Raw genomic sequence first — 14,680 nt, 5'->3', positions numbered from 1 at the left:
TATGTTTCTACTCCTAGTTTTGCTAGACACGAAAGGGTTAAGTTCACATTTTGGGGCACTCAGATTAAAAAGCAGCAGCGTGTTCAAAATTGCCCACAAACATTCTAAACCTGATTGCTTTCAAAGAGATCACCCTGTTTGAATCTAAAAATCTTCATCCTCAAGCCAGGTGAAAATGCAGAAGTAGTTACGCTCAATTCAGCCAGACCGGTCTTGTCTTGGAAGATTCCCAACTGAGACAGCGGCTGAGGGATGATACAAAAGAATAACTTTGTCACGGTGACAGAGGAAAACTGCCAAAAATTACCTGTGCTTAAAGCACAAACTTAGCTGCAGGTAACTTACCAGCATGAAGTTCTGAAATAGTGATTTATGTTTTGGCAAAACTTGGTGTTTATCTGTGAAAGTGCTGATAAATCAGGGTATATTTAGGATCTACCATGCTGGAAACCAAGAAGAAAGACCTGGTATCATGGCTTACGATTAGTAAGGAAGCGTAATGGCAATGAAATGGTCTGATCATTGCCCCACATGAATAGAAGTGAGCCTTGAACTGAACCTGGAAAGCAGCTAGCCTAGGAAGCGAAAATTCTCCAGTATGAATGATGCTGACATATTTATTTTTATGGGAGAGATCAGCAGTCCATTAATATTACTGTCAGTGAAAGCATTGTAATGACACACATTGTATTTTCATTTGCTGCTTGTGTCTGCCTCCAACAGATTTCTGTTATTTTATAACAGAAATTTTGCTTATTATTGTGTTGGAAAAAAAATCTAAAAATGCCCATTTTACCCTGCTTGATAGTTCTATGAACAAATTTAGTTTCTCAGTGAGGACTTAGAAAATAATTTCTCTTAAATAAGCAAAGATAGTAGTCTATGAAATTAAGCTCTTGTTTTATGTAAATGTCAAATAATTGTATTAGGAATGCGAAAATAAGCCATCAGCAGGAACGCAAATGCTTAGAACAAGATTGGCATTATTATTTTCATAGCCAGTCTGATAAGAGGCAATTTTACAATAGTGATAGATGCTGAGGCTCCCATGAAGTCTAATGACAAGGCTGATTTCTTACAAAATTCTTGAGTATATAATTATGTTTTAAAAATCTGAAGATGCAAGAGGCAGACTTGATTCTGATGTGGCTTAGTAAAGTGCACTTCTGTTAACTTTGCTCTGACACATATATAAGGGAGAACAAAAAATGAATTGCAGGAGTTTCTTGAAAAAGTATTCTTTTTATTTTGTTCTTTTTTGACTTTTTCAAGGAAACAAAATGTACAATTTCTTCATGTTACATCTTACTATTCCAATGTCTGAAAACTTTGGATCACAAAGTAATAATTCTGCTTTCCATGCCATTGGTAAATCTCATGTTCTGACATTCCTCATGTCTCGAGAAAATTAGTATGGAAGTTTTATATCTTTGTCCTTTAAAAACATGAAAATTATTAACTGATTTGATATTAACCTGGGCAAAATATGCCCTATGAAACCAGAGCTTACTTTCTTTGCTTATGTAGTATGATACCCTATCTCAGCTTGGCTTTCCTGCAAGCAGAAATTATTCTTGCTAATTTATCAAAGTAGCGTTTGCCTGCAAGAGTTAACAGTAATTAGCAGGACACTGTTGGCACTACTGCACTACTGGCAATGAAATACACAAATTATTAAGGTAGGTCATAGGAATACAGTATAGGGGTTGTAAGCTGAGAGCTTAGTTTATACTCCGACCTCTCTTTCTCATTTATATATGCTATTTCAGTTACCTGTCACAGATTCCTAACATGTTTGTTTTTGAAAACAAGTACCACAGAAAAATATTGGACAACAAAAATGTGCCAAATAAGAATATTTTATCCTCCCATTCATTATGTTCATAGCTGCAGTATTATGAAACCAAGCATTAAAAGTTCTGTATCACATCCTTTAAAAAAGATACTCTGGGGGAAAAGCAAGCATTAACATCACCTTATTTTCTACATGCTAGAATTAGCAGCACTGATCATCAGGCTCTGAAGGCAAATATTCTTACAACAATGTGTCAAGTGTGTCTGCAGGTGTGGGAATTATGCATATACATTGATTGTAGAATAAATATGTCAGCAGAACCATTTTCATAGTTTCTGTTTCAGTTAAGACAAAGACATGGGATGACAGACCTATGTTCTAAATCTGTTCTTTTGCTGCAATATGTTTGTCAAATGTGTAGTCTAAAATACAGTGTGAATATTAATAATAAATTATATTGTCACATGTGATCTTGTCAGCAGTGCTTGCAATTCCAAATTAATCAAGAACTCTTCTTGATTAAAATCTAGGACCCATATTCCCTGACAGGGTGACACTCCTGGCTCCCAATGACTTAGGTGTAGAGATGAGTCACAATAGTTTTGTGAATCTGAACAATCCATGTTCGTGTCTATAGCTGTATATGAATAAATTTATTCATATGTATCAAATAGGACTACTTTCATGCAATATTACCCATGTGCTTAATCATTTATGGTACTGAAACAAGATGTCACTCAGCATTAAGAACTTCTGGGTTGAGTCTACAATATACTTTTACAATAGCAAAACTTTATTTTTTCTGTCTTAATATAACTAACTAAATATAAGGCTTTAGTTTGGGGTTTTTTTTAAACAATTTTTAACATTTACTCTATATACCCTGTCTAAATGTACTCATGTGTCTCTTGAAAATCTATACTGCGACACTGACTAAAAAAAATGCAGTTTTGAAAACTAAAAGAAATGGAACTTCAGCAGAAACTTTTCTTTCAAAAATTCTGTAATTTTAAAATCCAATGTGTTTTACTTTTTACTGAACTATATACCGTTTCTACTGCACACACCATTAAAATTAATTATAAAACCAACAGAACTAAAAGTCAGTATACACAAATACTTACTAGTTTCAGTAGCTACAATAGTTATGTTGTGCCACATATTTGTTTCTCTGTCCAGTGGTGTTGCCAAAGTTATTTTCCCATCTTCTGCATTAATGTTGAACTGTCTCTCAAGGTCAGTATGCCGATCAATGGAAAACCTACAAAACAGACATCCCTGTAATCTACTTAATGAAGTTGGTGTAATCCATACAATCACAAGACAATTTAGGGAGCCCTCTGAGAGCTGCAGTTTTACAGCCAAATGGATTAAGAAGCTCGATAGCATAATAATTTATAAGACAAAATGACAAACTGAGACTAAAAAAACCATAATAATTATTGCCCAAGGAGCAATTAGCTGTACACCCAGTGTGAAGGTCATAAAATGCCCTCAGGTTCACTGGGTAACATCTTTGAAAAACGGTGCTGATCAAGAGTTAATTACACAATCCATCACGTTTATCAGACAGTTTCTATGGTATTTCACAGTAACTGATGATAATTTCGACTTCATGGTGGACTTCATGGTTATTTTAAAAAGGGCTGAATAATATTATTTTACCAATAAATTTCAGATTAATGAAGCATGAACTATTCACCAAGCATATTATTTGGTTATGGTTCAAGCAGCTCCATGGGCAGAACGCACTTAGTGAATCACCATTTTCCTATAAAACACTTCAAACACTGAAGGACTGATTGTTTTATGGATTGACATCACGGATTTTTAACAAAACAAGTTTCATCTGACAAGTAGTCAGACTTTCCAAATGTGAATGTCCAGGTAAATTATGCAGCCGAAACAGAGCTAGCTTGACAACAAGAGTGAGCTGCAGTAGATTGCTCCAATGGTGCATTAAGCAGGATGATGATTTAAAGCTCAGAACAGGATCTCCAGGAAAGCTTTTATGTTTGTCCATTTTCACAGAGTTATTTCATGAATGTATTATTCGCAAAAAGAAACTAAATCACAAAATTAAGCCTTCCAATTTTTTGACTGGAAAGGTACAAAATGAGAGAGTTTAGTGATAAACTATTGATATGGTTCAACAAAAATTGACTTCAAGGGGTTTTACTGAATCCTAATTGTGGATTTATATAAAAGCCTTTTAAGCCATTGTGTCTATGTATTACAGAACCTAGCAGCATGCACTGACAATTTTTACATCTGTTCTGCATTATATCTAGGCACAATAGGGTGAGTTGGGATACAGTATCAGACTAGATTACATTATATAGTGGTCAGAAAAGTGACTCAGACTATCAGTTTCTCATTACATTTCTACTTTTTGCAAATACGCTGTTAAATTCACTGATAAAAGAACAACAGCATATTTTGCTACAGTGACAATGGCACAGTCATCTGAAAATCAGTTATTCCATTCGGTTTTATGCTTTATCATAAGCACTTTACAAAAAAAGTTCTGATTGAGAAGTTCCTTTATATGCTACAATAAACATATTCTGATGAACTCAAACCCATTCCAGCATAATATAATTGATTTCTATAGAAATAGCATTAGGATCTGATTTCAAAGCTTAGGATTATGGCATTCATCTTTTTTTATTTCTGTGTCAGATACAGTTCACTTTCAAAAAATTAGTTCTCAATTATGAACATTTATCAAAATCTTAAAGTTTAAATGTTTAAAGACTGTATTACAAAAGAGCAAGGCTAGCATGATCACACTGGTAAGGTACTTAACTAATGGACTTAAGAGTGAAAACCCTGGTTTAACTAGGAAATGGGATTTGTTAGACATTTATTTAAGTTCTCTGTTTTTAAGCTCTGAGAAGAACTAGTTTTACTCACTTAAAAATGAGTAGTTTACTTAAGAAGAGTACCAGGAAAAAAATATGAGGTAAAATTCCAAATATACGTGCCTAAAGCTAGGCACATGCATCTATATTTGGATATTTAAGTAAACTGATTTTCTAGTGAGCTTCACATACTCAGTTCTCAATGGTTTAACAGGAATTGTGCTATCCTCAGCATTTCTGAAAATTGGGTCACTTGTGTGGAAGAATAAAGCTGTAGGTGCCTAACTTAAGGCAATCATTTTTTAAAATGTTTCTTAACCTTATTTTGATGTCTCCCTAGTTCCAATTAAAGTATTAGAAATAAAATTCTGGTAATAGTGAAGTCAGTAAAAAATATCTTACAGACTTTCACAGGTTTAAGATTTCATTCAAGAAAATACAAGACAGACAGCAATCAAGATAACTTTTTTTAAGATGTCATCACTTAAAACTAACTTTTAATTCTTGATGTTTATGTAGTGATGCAGAAAAAACTCTTCTGATATCAAACATTTATGAAACTTTTACAGTCCGTAAATGAAATAAAATATGAAATGCTTATATGCTATTTAATGTTTAGTTAACCTGGGCTTGACATAAATTCCACTGAGATAAGACACAGCTTTTCTCTAAGGATCAATCCTTTTTTAAACTTCCATTCACAGTTTTCCTGCAGTACATTTTTTCAAGTTATAAAACTGGGAGTGTAACATCTGTAAGTTTATTATATTCCATTTCATCTCATCCCAACAGTATTTATTCACAATGCAAAACCAGCATTCAAAATGAAACATTAACATAAGTTACATGGCTTCACAAGAGTACAAAGAGGTAAAACCCTCTCCTGATTGTAATTTGATAAATATTTGGTACAAAAATAAAAAATTCAATCTGCAGTGTCATAAACCTGAGAAAACTAATAGTACATTTGCAGTTGCCTTTTCATGATAATGGTATTGTAACTCTTTTTAATGGGAATGCATTGTCAGATCCATAAGCTATACATAAAACATACATTTCTCTAAAAATTAGAAAATAATATCTTGGGAAATAATATCTTTTGAAATTGCCATAAACCCAACACAGGTTACTGGGAAGTTTTGGTTAGTTTACGGTTCTGCTATGGCAATTATAGGAACAACCCCATAGTGGTTTAACAGAAGACTTAAAATGATTCTCAGTCCTGCTCCTGCTCTACTGCTATTGCTGCTATGGCTTAATTTGATCTATTCCTTATTTGCACCAATGTAAATAAGAGCAGAAATCCTTTTTTGCTGCACCTGCTGAGATTTGAATCACAGTACGGATACCTCATCAGTGGTAAATCACCATTGTTTATTAATGCCAGGCAGATTGGACATGCTACTTAGTGACAGATAAACAGCTGTACCATTAGGGAGGCAGAAAATATCGTGTCTAGGTTTTTAAGGCCTGCTGTGAATTAAGAAAATGATCAACTGCTGCCAAAGATGAAATCTCTGTCGATATGAATGGGGAAAACCTGCCACAGTGAAGCTTATCTCTCTGCAGAGAAAGACACTGAAGGGCAGTGATTTATAGGAGGGCAGATACAGTATAGGGAGAAAGATTATTACTCATGCTTTTTTTCTATGCACTTGGATCATGCTTTATCCAAGATGATTTACTGCAGATAAATAGACCCTGGTTATAAAATAACAAGAGAAACATGAAATAAGTACTACTGGAATCAATAGATTTGTATGCTAAATAGATAATGATTTTTTTTATATATATATACACACACACACATATACTATAAGCCAGAATGTACCACCCTTACTAAATAAAGTACAGTAAAGCTTTACAACTAGCTTAGCTGAATTCACTGGGTCCCTTTCCCAAGAGATGCATGTGGTCTAAATGTGGTAAGATGTGAGCCACTGATGCATGCTTCTGAAATGACTAGGCTAGAATCAGACAAACTACTGACCATGTTTACAATTACTAGCCAAATTTGTAAATCCTTTTAACCATCAGGCTTAAAAGTGAGCGAGGCCCTTAAGCAACATGAACAGAGGAATAGCAAATGAAGATAAAAGAGAAATTTTGCTTTTTATTTTAAAAACACTGGGTTATGAAAGATGTTATATAGTTAGACTAACCTAACAACTGATATGAAGAGATAGTTCATATTCATTGGAGAAACAGATAATGAAAGCAAAATTCAGGTGAATATCACATTATCACTTAGACATTCAAAGATGCCTTTGCTTATCCTTATCCATAACTAGGGCTCAACAACAACAACAACGAGAAAAGTCCCATACAACATACGCATCCTTTAGTTCCATCCATCTAAAGTGTCTAAATTTGGCTGATACAGAGATTTCAGACTAATAACCACTGCCAAAACTCTACATTTGACAGAAGACATTGCTGAAAAACCTGCTTCAGGTATTTTCAAAAGGTGAGCAGATTCAGAACCAGACTGGTAATGCAGCTATGCACCTGCTTCTAAATCTATGATAGGCTTCATACGTTTTAGATCAAGTGACGGAAAGATCAGAGAATAAGTTTCATCTCTTCTAAGCAAGCATAAAACCCAAAGTACTGTTATATTGGATAGAAATGAGGTTAAACAACTTTTTTTAAAAATGAAAACATAGAAGTTTCTTTCCAGGCTGTTTGCTATAATAATTTTTCTAAATTCTTTAATGTTTTGTCTCATGACTCAATTATCAGACCATTTCCATGTTCAGAGGTATCCAAGTTTTGTTTCATTTGTGGTACTGCAATACTCTGAGTTTACCGAGTCTTTGCGCGTAAGACTAAAGTGCAGCAGATGTGGTATTGGTAGCACATAAGCTGATTCATATTTTCATTTGTGTTGCTAGGGTTTTTATAACAAATGTACACAAAAGCTCTGTCTAACCAAAATATTGATAGAACAAATATCTATTGAAAAATATAATTTCCTTGACATGCAACTGGTTGTTGTCTCCTGAAATTTGGTTTTAAAGAAAAAAAATACATTAAAAAATGGCCAGGCAGTCTTAAAACAGTGCAGAATGTTTTAATTCTGTTTTTCAAATTTTTAACTTATGTTTAGTATTTTTGAAACTGTATCACAGAACATATACATCAAATTTACATCATACATGTGATACAATAACAGAATAAACACTTGAAATGCACAATGAAAATGAAACATTCTAATCCAACAAAACAATGCTTCCACATATTTTTGTTAGAACCTGCTATGTTCCAACTTTTTCCGGAATTAGAAAGAAAGTAACTGCATGTTTGCTACCTACTTGTCTCCAATGAATATTTTTGCTACCGTAATAGTAGAATAACTAACTTGAAATTTCTTTTTTTTTTTTTGGCCTTAAACTTTTTTTCATGCAAAAAAATGAAAAAAGGGAATCTGGATTTTCCAGAGCTATCCCAGATAAAGCCAAATTAATCAGGTGAGCAAACAAACAAACAAAAAGTTGCGTAGAAAATTGAGCTCTGTATATTCCTTAATTAGCTATGAAGCCAATACTGTAGAGAAATTAAATCTTATCAAGTACTGCATACAATATTTTTAAAGAAGATATAACTCACACTAACTAATTACCTTTTTGTTTAAATGTAATGTATTTGGGCCAGTTCTGTTTCATGTGTATCAATTGTTTCTATGTGACTTTTTAAGTAATAACATTCTAATTCAGTTTGCACATATAACATATTTTTGCTTTTAAAAGCTTGAAAGTATCTTGATCTATAAAATGATTTAAAAATGGAAATGAAGTAAATATTTTACTCAGTTCAATTTTTCAGGCTTGGACAGAATAAAGAGGTTCTATTTTAGGATGTAGGTAGGCTTGTAGCTGGTCTAAATTATTAGGAGTTTGGGGCAGGACTAGTAAAGAATTCAAGGGAAACAGAGCAAGACTGGAAAAATAGCCAAGGTAAAACTGAAGCAGAGTTGAAGCCAGGCTGAGATGAGGAACAAAGGGGACACAATTAAGAGGCAGAGGAGCACAGCACTAAGCCAAGAGCAAAGCAGAACAGGGTAGAGGGAAGGAACTAAGGTTAAATTGAAAGAGAAATTACTATCGAGCTGGAATAAAGGGAAGAAAGCCAACTTGCTGCCACCATGGCTGGTTTCACACACCTTTCAGGAGACCCTGTCTTTGTAGCAGCACTGCAAGCCCTTTTTCAAAGACGCCAGTGGACAGCCATAATAGAATTAGGCTGGAGCCACTGCTTAAATTGTGATAGATCAAACTCTATGCATTCTATATTACTTTTTTTTTCTGTTTACCTAAAATTTTTCTAACCTTGGTAAGTACCCTTATTTATTTCCTATTTCTATGATCAGATCATCCTGTGAGCTTCTCTGGTAAGAAAATAAATTTGGTGCCTATTAACACTGTCTGGGTTGTGTGCTGCAGTAGAAAAGATATTAATAATTAATTTGTGTAGAAATCTGTGATAGTTAATGCTACGTTTATCTAGTTTTAAAAGGATGATTTAAAAATGAGAGACTCTAACGTACTCTCCAACATCTTCATTCATACACAAGTTCCAATACCTCCAAACATGTTGGAAATTCTGAATTTCTAATTCTGAAAATACTAAAATATGATATGCAACATGTAGGTCCCCTAATTAAAGGTTTACTGTTCGGCTCTGCGACAAATCTGATGTAAATGACGATGATTACAAAATGGTCTCAAGTGATAGATTCTAACAATTAGCATCATCCTGACAATGCTGAAGACTGCCTGTGTAGCTTAAATTCCCTATGGAGTAACGTACAGTGAAGATTATTATTAAATAGAGTTTCTACAAATATACCTTTACTATGAAATTGATGTTTTGGTGTTTGTTTTCATAATGCAGGCAGTGCTATACGTAGCAAAATGCGTTTTGGGAACAACTTGCATCATACCATACTAACCATTACAAAGGGGTAGGGGAAGATGTGTGCTCATCAAAATGAGATAGAAAACACTGATCTGATGAAACTGGAATAACAGATTTTGTTCAAGTTAGATCAAAAAGGGAAAATACTGTAAATCGAAGATGCAAAAGTAATATGGGCATAATCATCTCTGACTTTCTATGTTTAAACCAGGAATGGTTTAGCCAAAAGAATACAAAATATGTTTTGACAACCTTACAACTACATGGAAAAAACCTCAGTATTGTAAGTGCAGACACTATGGATTATTTAAAATAACTGCAGAGAAACACACTGATGACTCAACCCCACCCGACCCCATACACCCTATTTCTTATTTTCATTGCATTCCTACTGTCTCATAAGACTACTCGTGTGGCAAGGAGCATTTTTGTGATTTTGAAAATGATCTGAACTGATAAATCTAACATCATAAAAAAATTCCTATACAGGTATTTTCTTAGAAATAAAACAGCATGAGAACAGTGTCATAAAAATGTATCAAAAATATACTTAGTATTCTGCCAGTAGTTTTTTCAACAAGAACTTTAAAGCAGCACTACCTTATAGGACTGGAAGACACGTCAGGGTCATGGGCAGTCACCTGACCAATCACAGAGTTAATAGCAGCATTTTCATGCACTTCCAGTAGGTAAGTAGGTGATGAAAAGACTGGTGGCTCATCAGCGTCCTCTACTACAATTTTTACCGTTGCTGTATCCTTGAATGGTCCTCCACTGATGAAGCGAGGATCAACATGAACATTGGCTGCTTCTACCTTCAGAGTATAGGATTTTTTGGTCTCAAAGTCCAGTGGCTGTTAAGAATGACAAAGATAAATGTCTTTTACTAATGGCCACAGAGAAAGAACAAGTGAATATAATGCTGATGGATGAAAGTTATGTGCATTTAAGCACATTCAGTGAATTTTAATGTAATCACTTCCCACTCCCAGAAATCCAACCTGCAAATTTTCTAGGCATATATTGATAACTGTTTATTAACCAGCCTCAGAGAAAACAAGACTCTGTTTTCTTGCTTTTCACAAGAAATTTACCAAAATATTCTCTCTCATGAATTATACTATTACAATTACATATCAGATAAATACTACAAATTTGTTGGTGATGACATGACTTGCATACTAATCAGGCACTTAATCACTGCTTTGTTAGTTGGAGATAAGAAAAAAAATTATGCTAGCTTTACAAAGAATAAATATTTTATTACTTCCAGAACAGTGTGAGAAATGCAAAAAACTAGCAGTTATTATTTGTGGGACATGAGAGGCATTATGTGGAAAATTGTAGAGCTAATCATATAAGAAAGTACTTCAATATTATTGCACTTTTGGTAACTCTGCATTTCTGTTTATAGGGGTAAATGAGGTAGACATCTCTCAGGAATTTCTTAAAACTGTAGCAAATCCTATTTCTGTATCTTTTTTTTTTTCAGAGAGAGAAACACAAAACCGATTACTTTATTCTATCAATATACCTGCCATATCACCATTGGTTTTACTATTTTACAGTTCCATATTAAAACACAAAAGATGAAAACACAGTGGATTTAAAGGAATAAAATACCAAATAAAAAACAAATCTGTGACACTTTTGAATATTAGAATTTTTCATTATAGGAGATTCAAGTCTGTGTCTTGAAGCACATCAGTATATTCACTATATAATTCTCTTGTGTCTCACAATGATTCAAATTTCAAAGATGCAAATTGCCTAGCATTGGAAAGATATTAAGATTTGCATTACAATGTCCCAGGGATAAAAAGAAAAGGACATAGAAACTCTGAATCTGCAATGCAAATACCAGCAAGAGCACAAATAGGAAGCTTCAGGAAGTCTGTCAAAGCCTTCAATATGTGTACTTTCGAATTTTGTTGATTTTTTTCAGGTATGAATCAAGCTCTAATGGGATTTGCTCTTTCTCACAAATTCTAGTAAACATGAGAAAACCTTGCTTCTTTAGCAGCTCTTAAATTAGTAAGCTTTTGTAATTATGAATGGTGATTTATAAATCAGCATATTCACAATTTGCCAATCATAGCTCCTGTATCATTTTTTCAATTGCTTTTCATATGCTTTACAGAAATGACAGCACCCCAATATATTTAGTCATGCTTAATCAGAATATCATATTGAAAATTTACTCTGCATTGTCTAAACCCCATGAATTTATGCTGGAGAAAATCTGTTGGTGAACAGTACCCTCCATACATCATCTACTGTAGTAGAACCAAAATTATTATTGCTGTCAAAATAAATATATGAAACAACATTATGTTAGAGAGTCAGTTATGAAATAAAGCCAAGGGAACTGGGGCAAAAGGCTAATTGCCTTAGTTTACAAAAGAGGCCACAGCATACAATAAATAACAGGAAGGAAGATTGGGGACGTATATCATAATTTTCTCTTTAGGAAAACAGATCTAAATTTAGATAAATACAGATCATTTTATTATACATCTACAGTGCTGACCTACTCACTGAGAAACAGGTACTCTGCCTGACCTCTTTAATTACAGGTACAAGTTGAATATTAATTATGTGTACCCACTGGATTCTTCTTTTTTCACTGGAATGTCAAGGTTTGGTTTTGGGTTTCTTTAAAAAAAAAAAAAAAAACAAACCAAAGATTCATTCAGAGTGCTCTGTGCTACATATTTAAAACCCTCTATGCCAGTGTTATAAGTTATGTTCATATCCTTTTTCAGAACACAGCATGAGAATCGGCTCTCTTCTTCCCCAGAAAGTAATGAACATTAAATATGCAATTAATGTTTCATTGACTTTACTAGCCAAGTTTTGTCCTAGATATGCTGTCTCTCCCCATATTTCTGTATATAAGTGAGTGGTCTTTCTGTTGTGTACCTGCAAATACCTAGTCTTGCATACATCAAGACTGTACCAGCATAGAAAAGGTAAGAGTTGTAGCCTTCTTTAGGGCCTGAATTTGGCACTTCTCATGTGAAACAGTACTGATCTCCTCGATAAGGTTCATTGAAATTACTATTCACTGAACAGAGTTGAACACGAGAAAAGGTGGAAGACTAAGTCTCTCACACATCAGGTAATTTAAATAATGTACTATGATTTATTTTTTTTCTCTGAACAGTATTTGACCAGCTATACAGTAAATCAAGTAATAGAGAAAAGGTATTTGATGAATACTCAGCAAAGATTTTATGCAAGTTTATACCACCAACAAAGCAGATTCTAATCTACTCTTCTACTTTGAACCAAGGAAGCAAAACCTGTATGATTTGACTGTGCAGAAGCCCAGATAAGATTAACACATTCCCAGCACCAAAAATACTTCCATAGATGTCTCCCCAGTTGTCACCTAAATGGCAGTTTTGAAGGACATGGCTAATACATCCTTTTTTATCACTTCACTGGCTTGACACCTCATCCATAGATAAAACAATCCTTGCAAATCCAGCATCTTCTTACAGAGTGAAGTCTGGGTGGGTAGTTGTATGTACAATAAACATTTCTTTTTAACAGAGATATAGTTTACCTTTCTCACTCTAATAATGCCGTCCTGAGTTTGGGCATCTGTAGTAATTTCAAATATATCCATTCCATCTCCTTCAATAATATCATAGGATGATTTAGCATTTTCTCCAATATCCAGGTCATTTGCCTTCACCCTTCCTATTGGTTCACCAAGAGCAACATCTTCCATTACTGAGAAGTGATACAGACCTTACAAATAAGAGGAAAAGACTAAACATTACACCTCATTCCAGTATTTTTTGTGTGCTCTTTATTTGTTTATACTTCCCCAATGCAAACTCTTGGGATGTCCAACTGATACAAACCACATTTACAGAAATTATTTACTGAATGCAGCAAAATGTGTTCCTTATATAGGAATATTCAGTTTACTGTATGTGAATGTTCTTTTCATTACAGTAGTATCCTGCTTCTTCCCTACAGGGATGCTTAGTGTTGGCAAACATAAATATTAAGTCACTTCCAACACTGAAAGTATGCAACATTCTCTACTGCAGACGCTGTTGAACTTACCGTTTTGTTTATGGACATGTAGTTAGAATTCAACTATGAAACTTTGTCTTTTACTCTGTCGAAAACTGGTCTAACACTTTAAAGATGCCTTATACAATTTCAGATCTTTACTACTTTTTTGATCATTTTAATTTGATTTGGTTTTGCTTGTTTAGCCCCTTCCACCTTCCTTTTGTGGTAAGAAACTAATTAAGAAACATTCTAGAAACTCCCAACATTTATGTTTTAAAGGAAATAATAACTTTTCATAGCAATCATTATTGTAGTTACTATATGGTTGTATCGTTAGTCTAAAACCCACTAGAAAGTGCTATTTAAATTGTCAGCATTTTTATTTTTTGTAATACTTGCTTCAAACCTTCTGACCTAAGAAGTGCCAAAAATCTATTTAGAACTTGTAATATGTTTTTTTAGGTAAGCATTTTATTAAGAGAAAACTCAAAATACCCATTTTACTACTATATCTGCCAGTTCTTAACAGTACTCTGAAAAACAGAAGACACATGCATTCTTTACATCAAAAATTCATTATGGCGTGCCTATTTCTTTACCTCTTGGTAATTTACACTTATTGAAGCTACAGTTAATAAGTGATCTAGTCAACTGCAGTGCTACTTCGCAGATAAAATAGTCAAGAGGAATTCAAGGTAAGCAGATGAGACCATTAAAACAGTTTTAGACAAAGGGTTCTGGACTTTTCGGTCCTCACAGTGGTTCTAAAACTACATGCCTTTTTTACTGTTACGTGCAGCTAGTAGTTTTCTAAACGCAAAATGTTCTGAAGTTGTTGCTTTAACTGTTTGTAGGCAGATTACAGTAGTAACAGTTGAAAGTAGGAAGGAAACTGAGGAATTCCTAAACACATATATTAGCTATACATACAGTCTGTCCCAAAGTGAATTTTTTTTTTTCTTTAATGTTTCTAGGCTAAATTATTAGCAATAATTTGGAGATCATCAAGATTCCTCAAGAATATTCATAATGGCTCACAATGAGCAGCCAAAGCCATCAAGTGCCTCAG

General features: G+C 33.9%; 1 protein-coding gene across 4 annotated transcripts in view; it reads right to left on the bottom strand.

Annotated features, from left to right (window-relative positions):
• CDH8 (cadherin 8) overlaps window positions 1–14,680 on the bottom strand; it is a 389,193-nt gene that overhangs the window by 46,147 nt on the left and 328,366 nt on the right. For all 4 annotated transcript variants that reach the window (XM_049806245.1, XM_049806244.1, XM_049806246.1 and 1 more), the window contains 3 exons: window positions 13,148–13,335; window positions 10,177–10,430; window positions 2,920–3,056 (listed from right to left, as the gene is read on the bottom strand). In XM_049806245.1, coding sequence (XP_049662202.1) covers window positions 2,920–3,056; window positions 10,177–10,430; window positions 13,148–13,335 — 579 coding nt within the window. The remainder of the gene's footprint in view (window positions 1–2,919; window positions 3,057–10,176; window positions 10,431–13,147; window positions 13,336–14,680) is intronic.

This window comes from Accipiter gentilis, chromosome 7 (assembly GCF_929443795.1).
Source record: "Accipiter gentilis chromosome 7, bAccGen1.1, whole genome shotgun sequence".
NCBI classification, from domain to species: domain Eukaryota; kingdom Metazoa; phylum Chordata; class Aves; order Accipitriformes; family Accipitridae; genus Astur; species Astur gentilis.
Note: the sequence above shows the minus strand (reverse complement) of the source record. Positions and strands in the feature narration are given on the sequence as shown.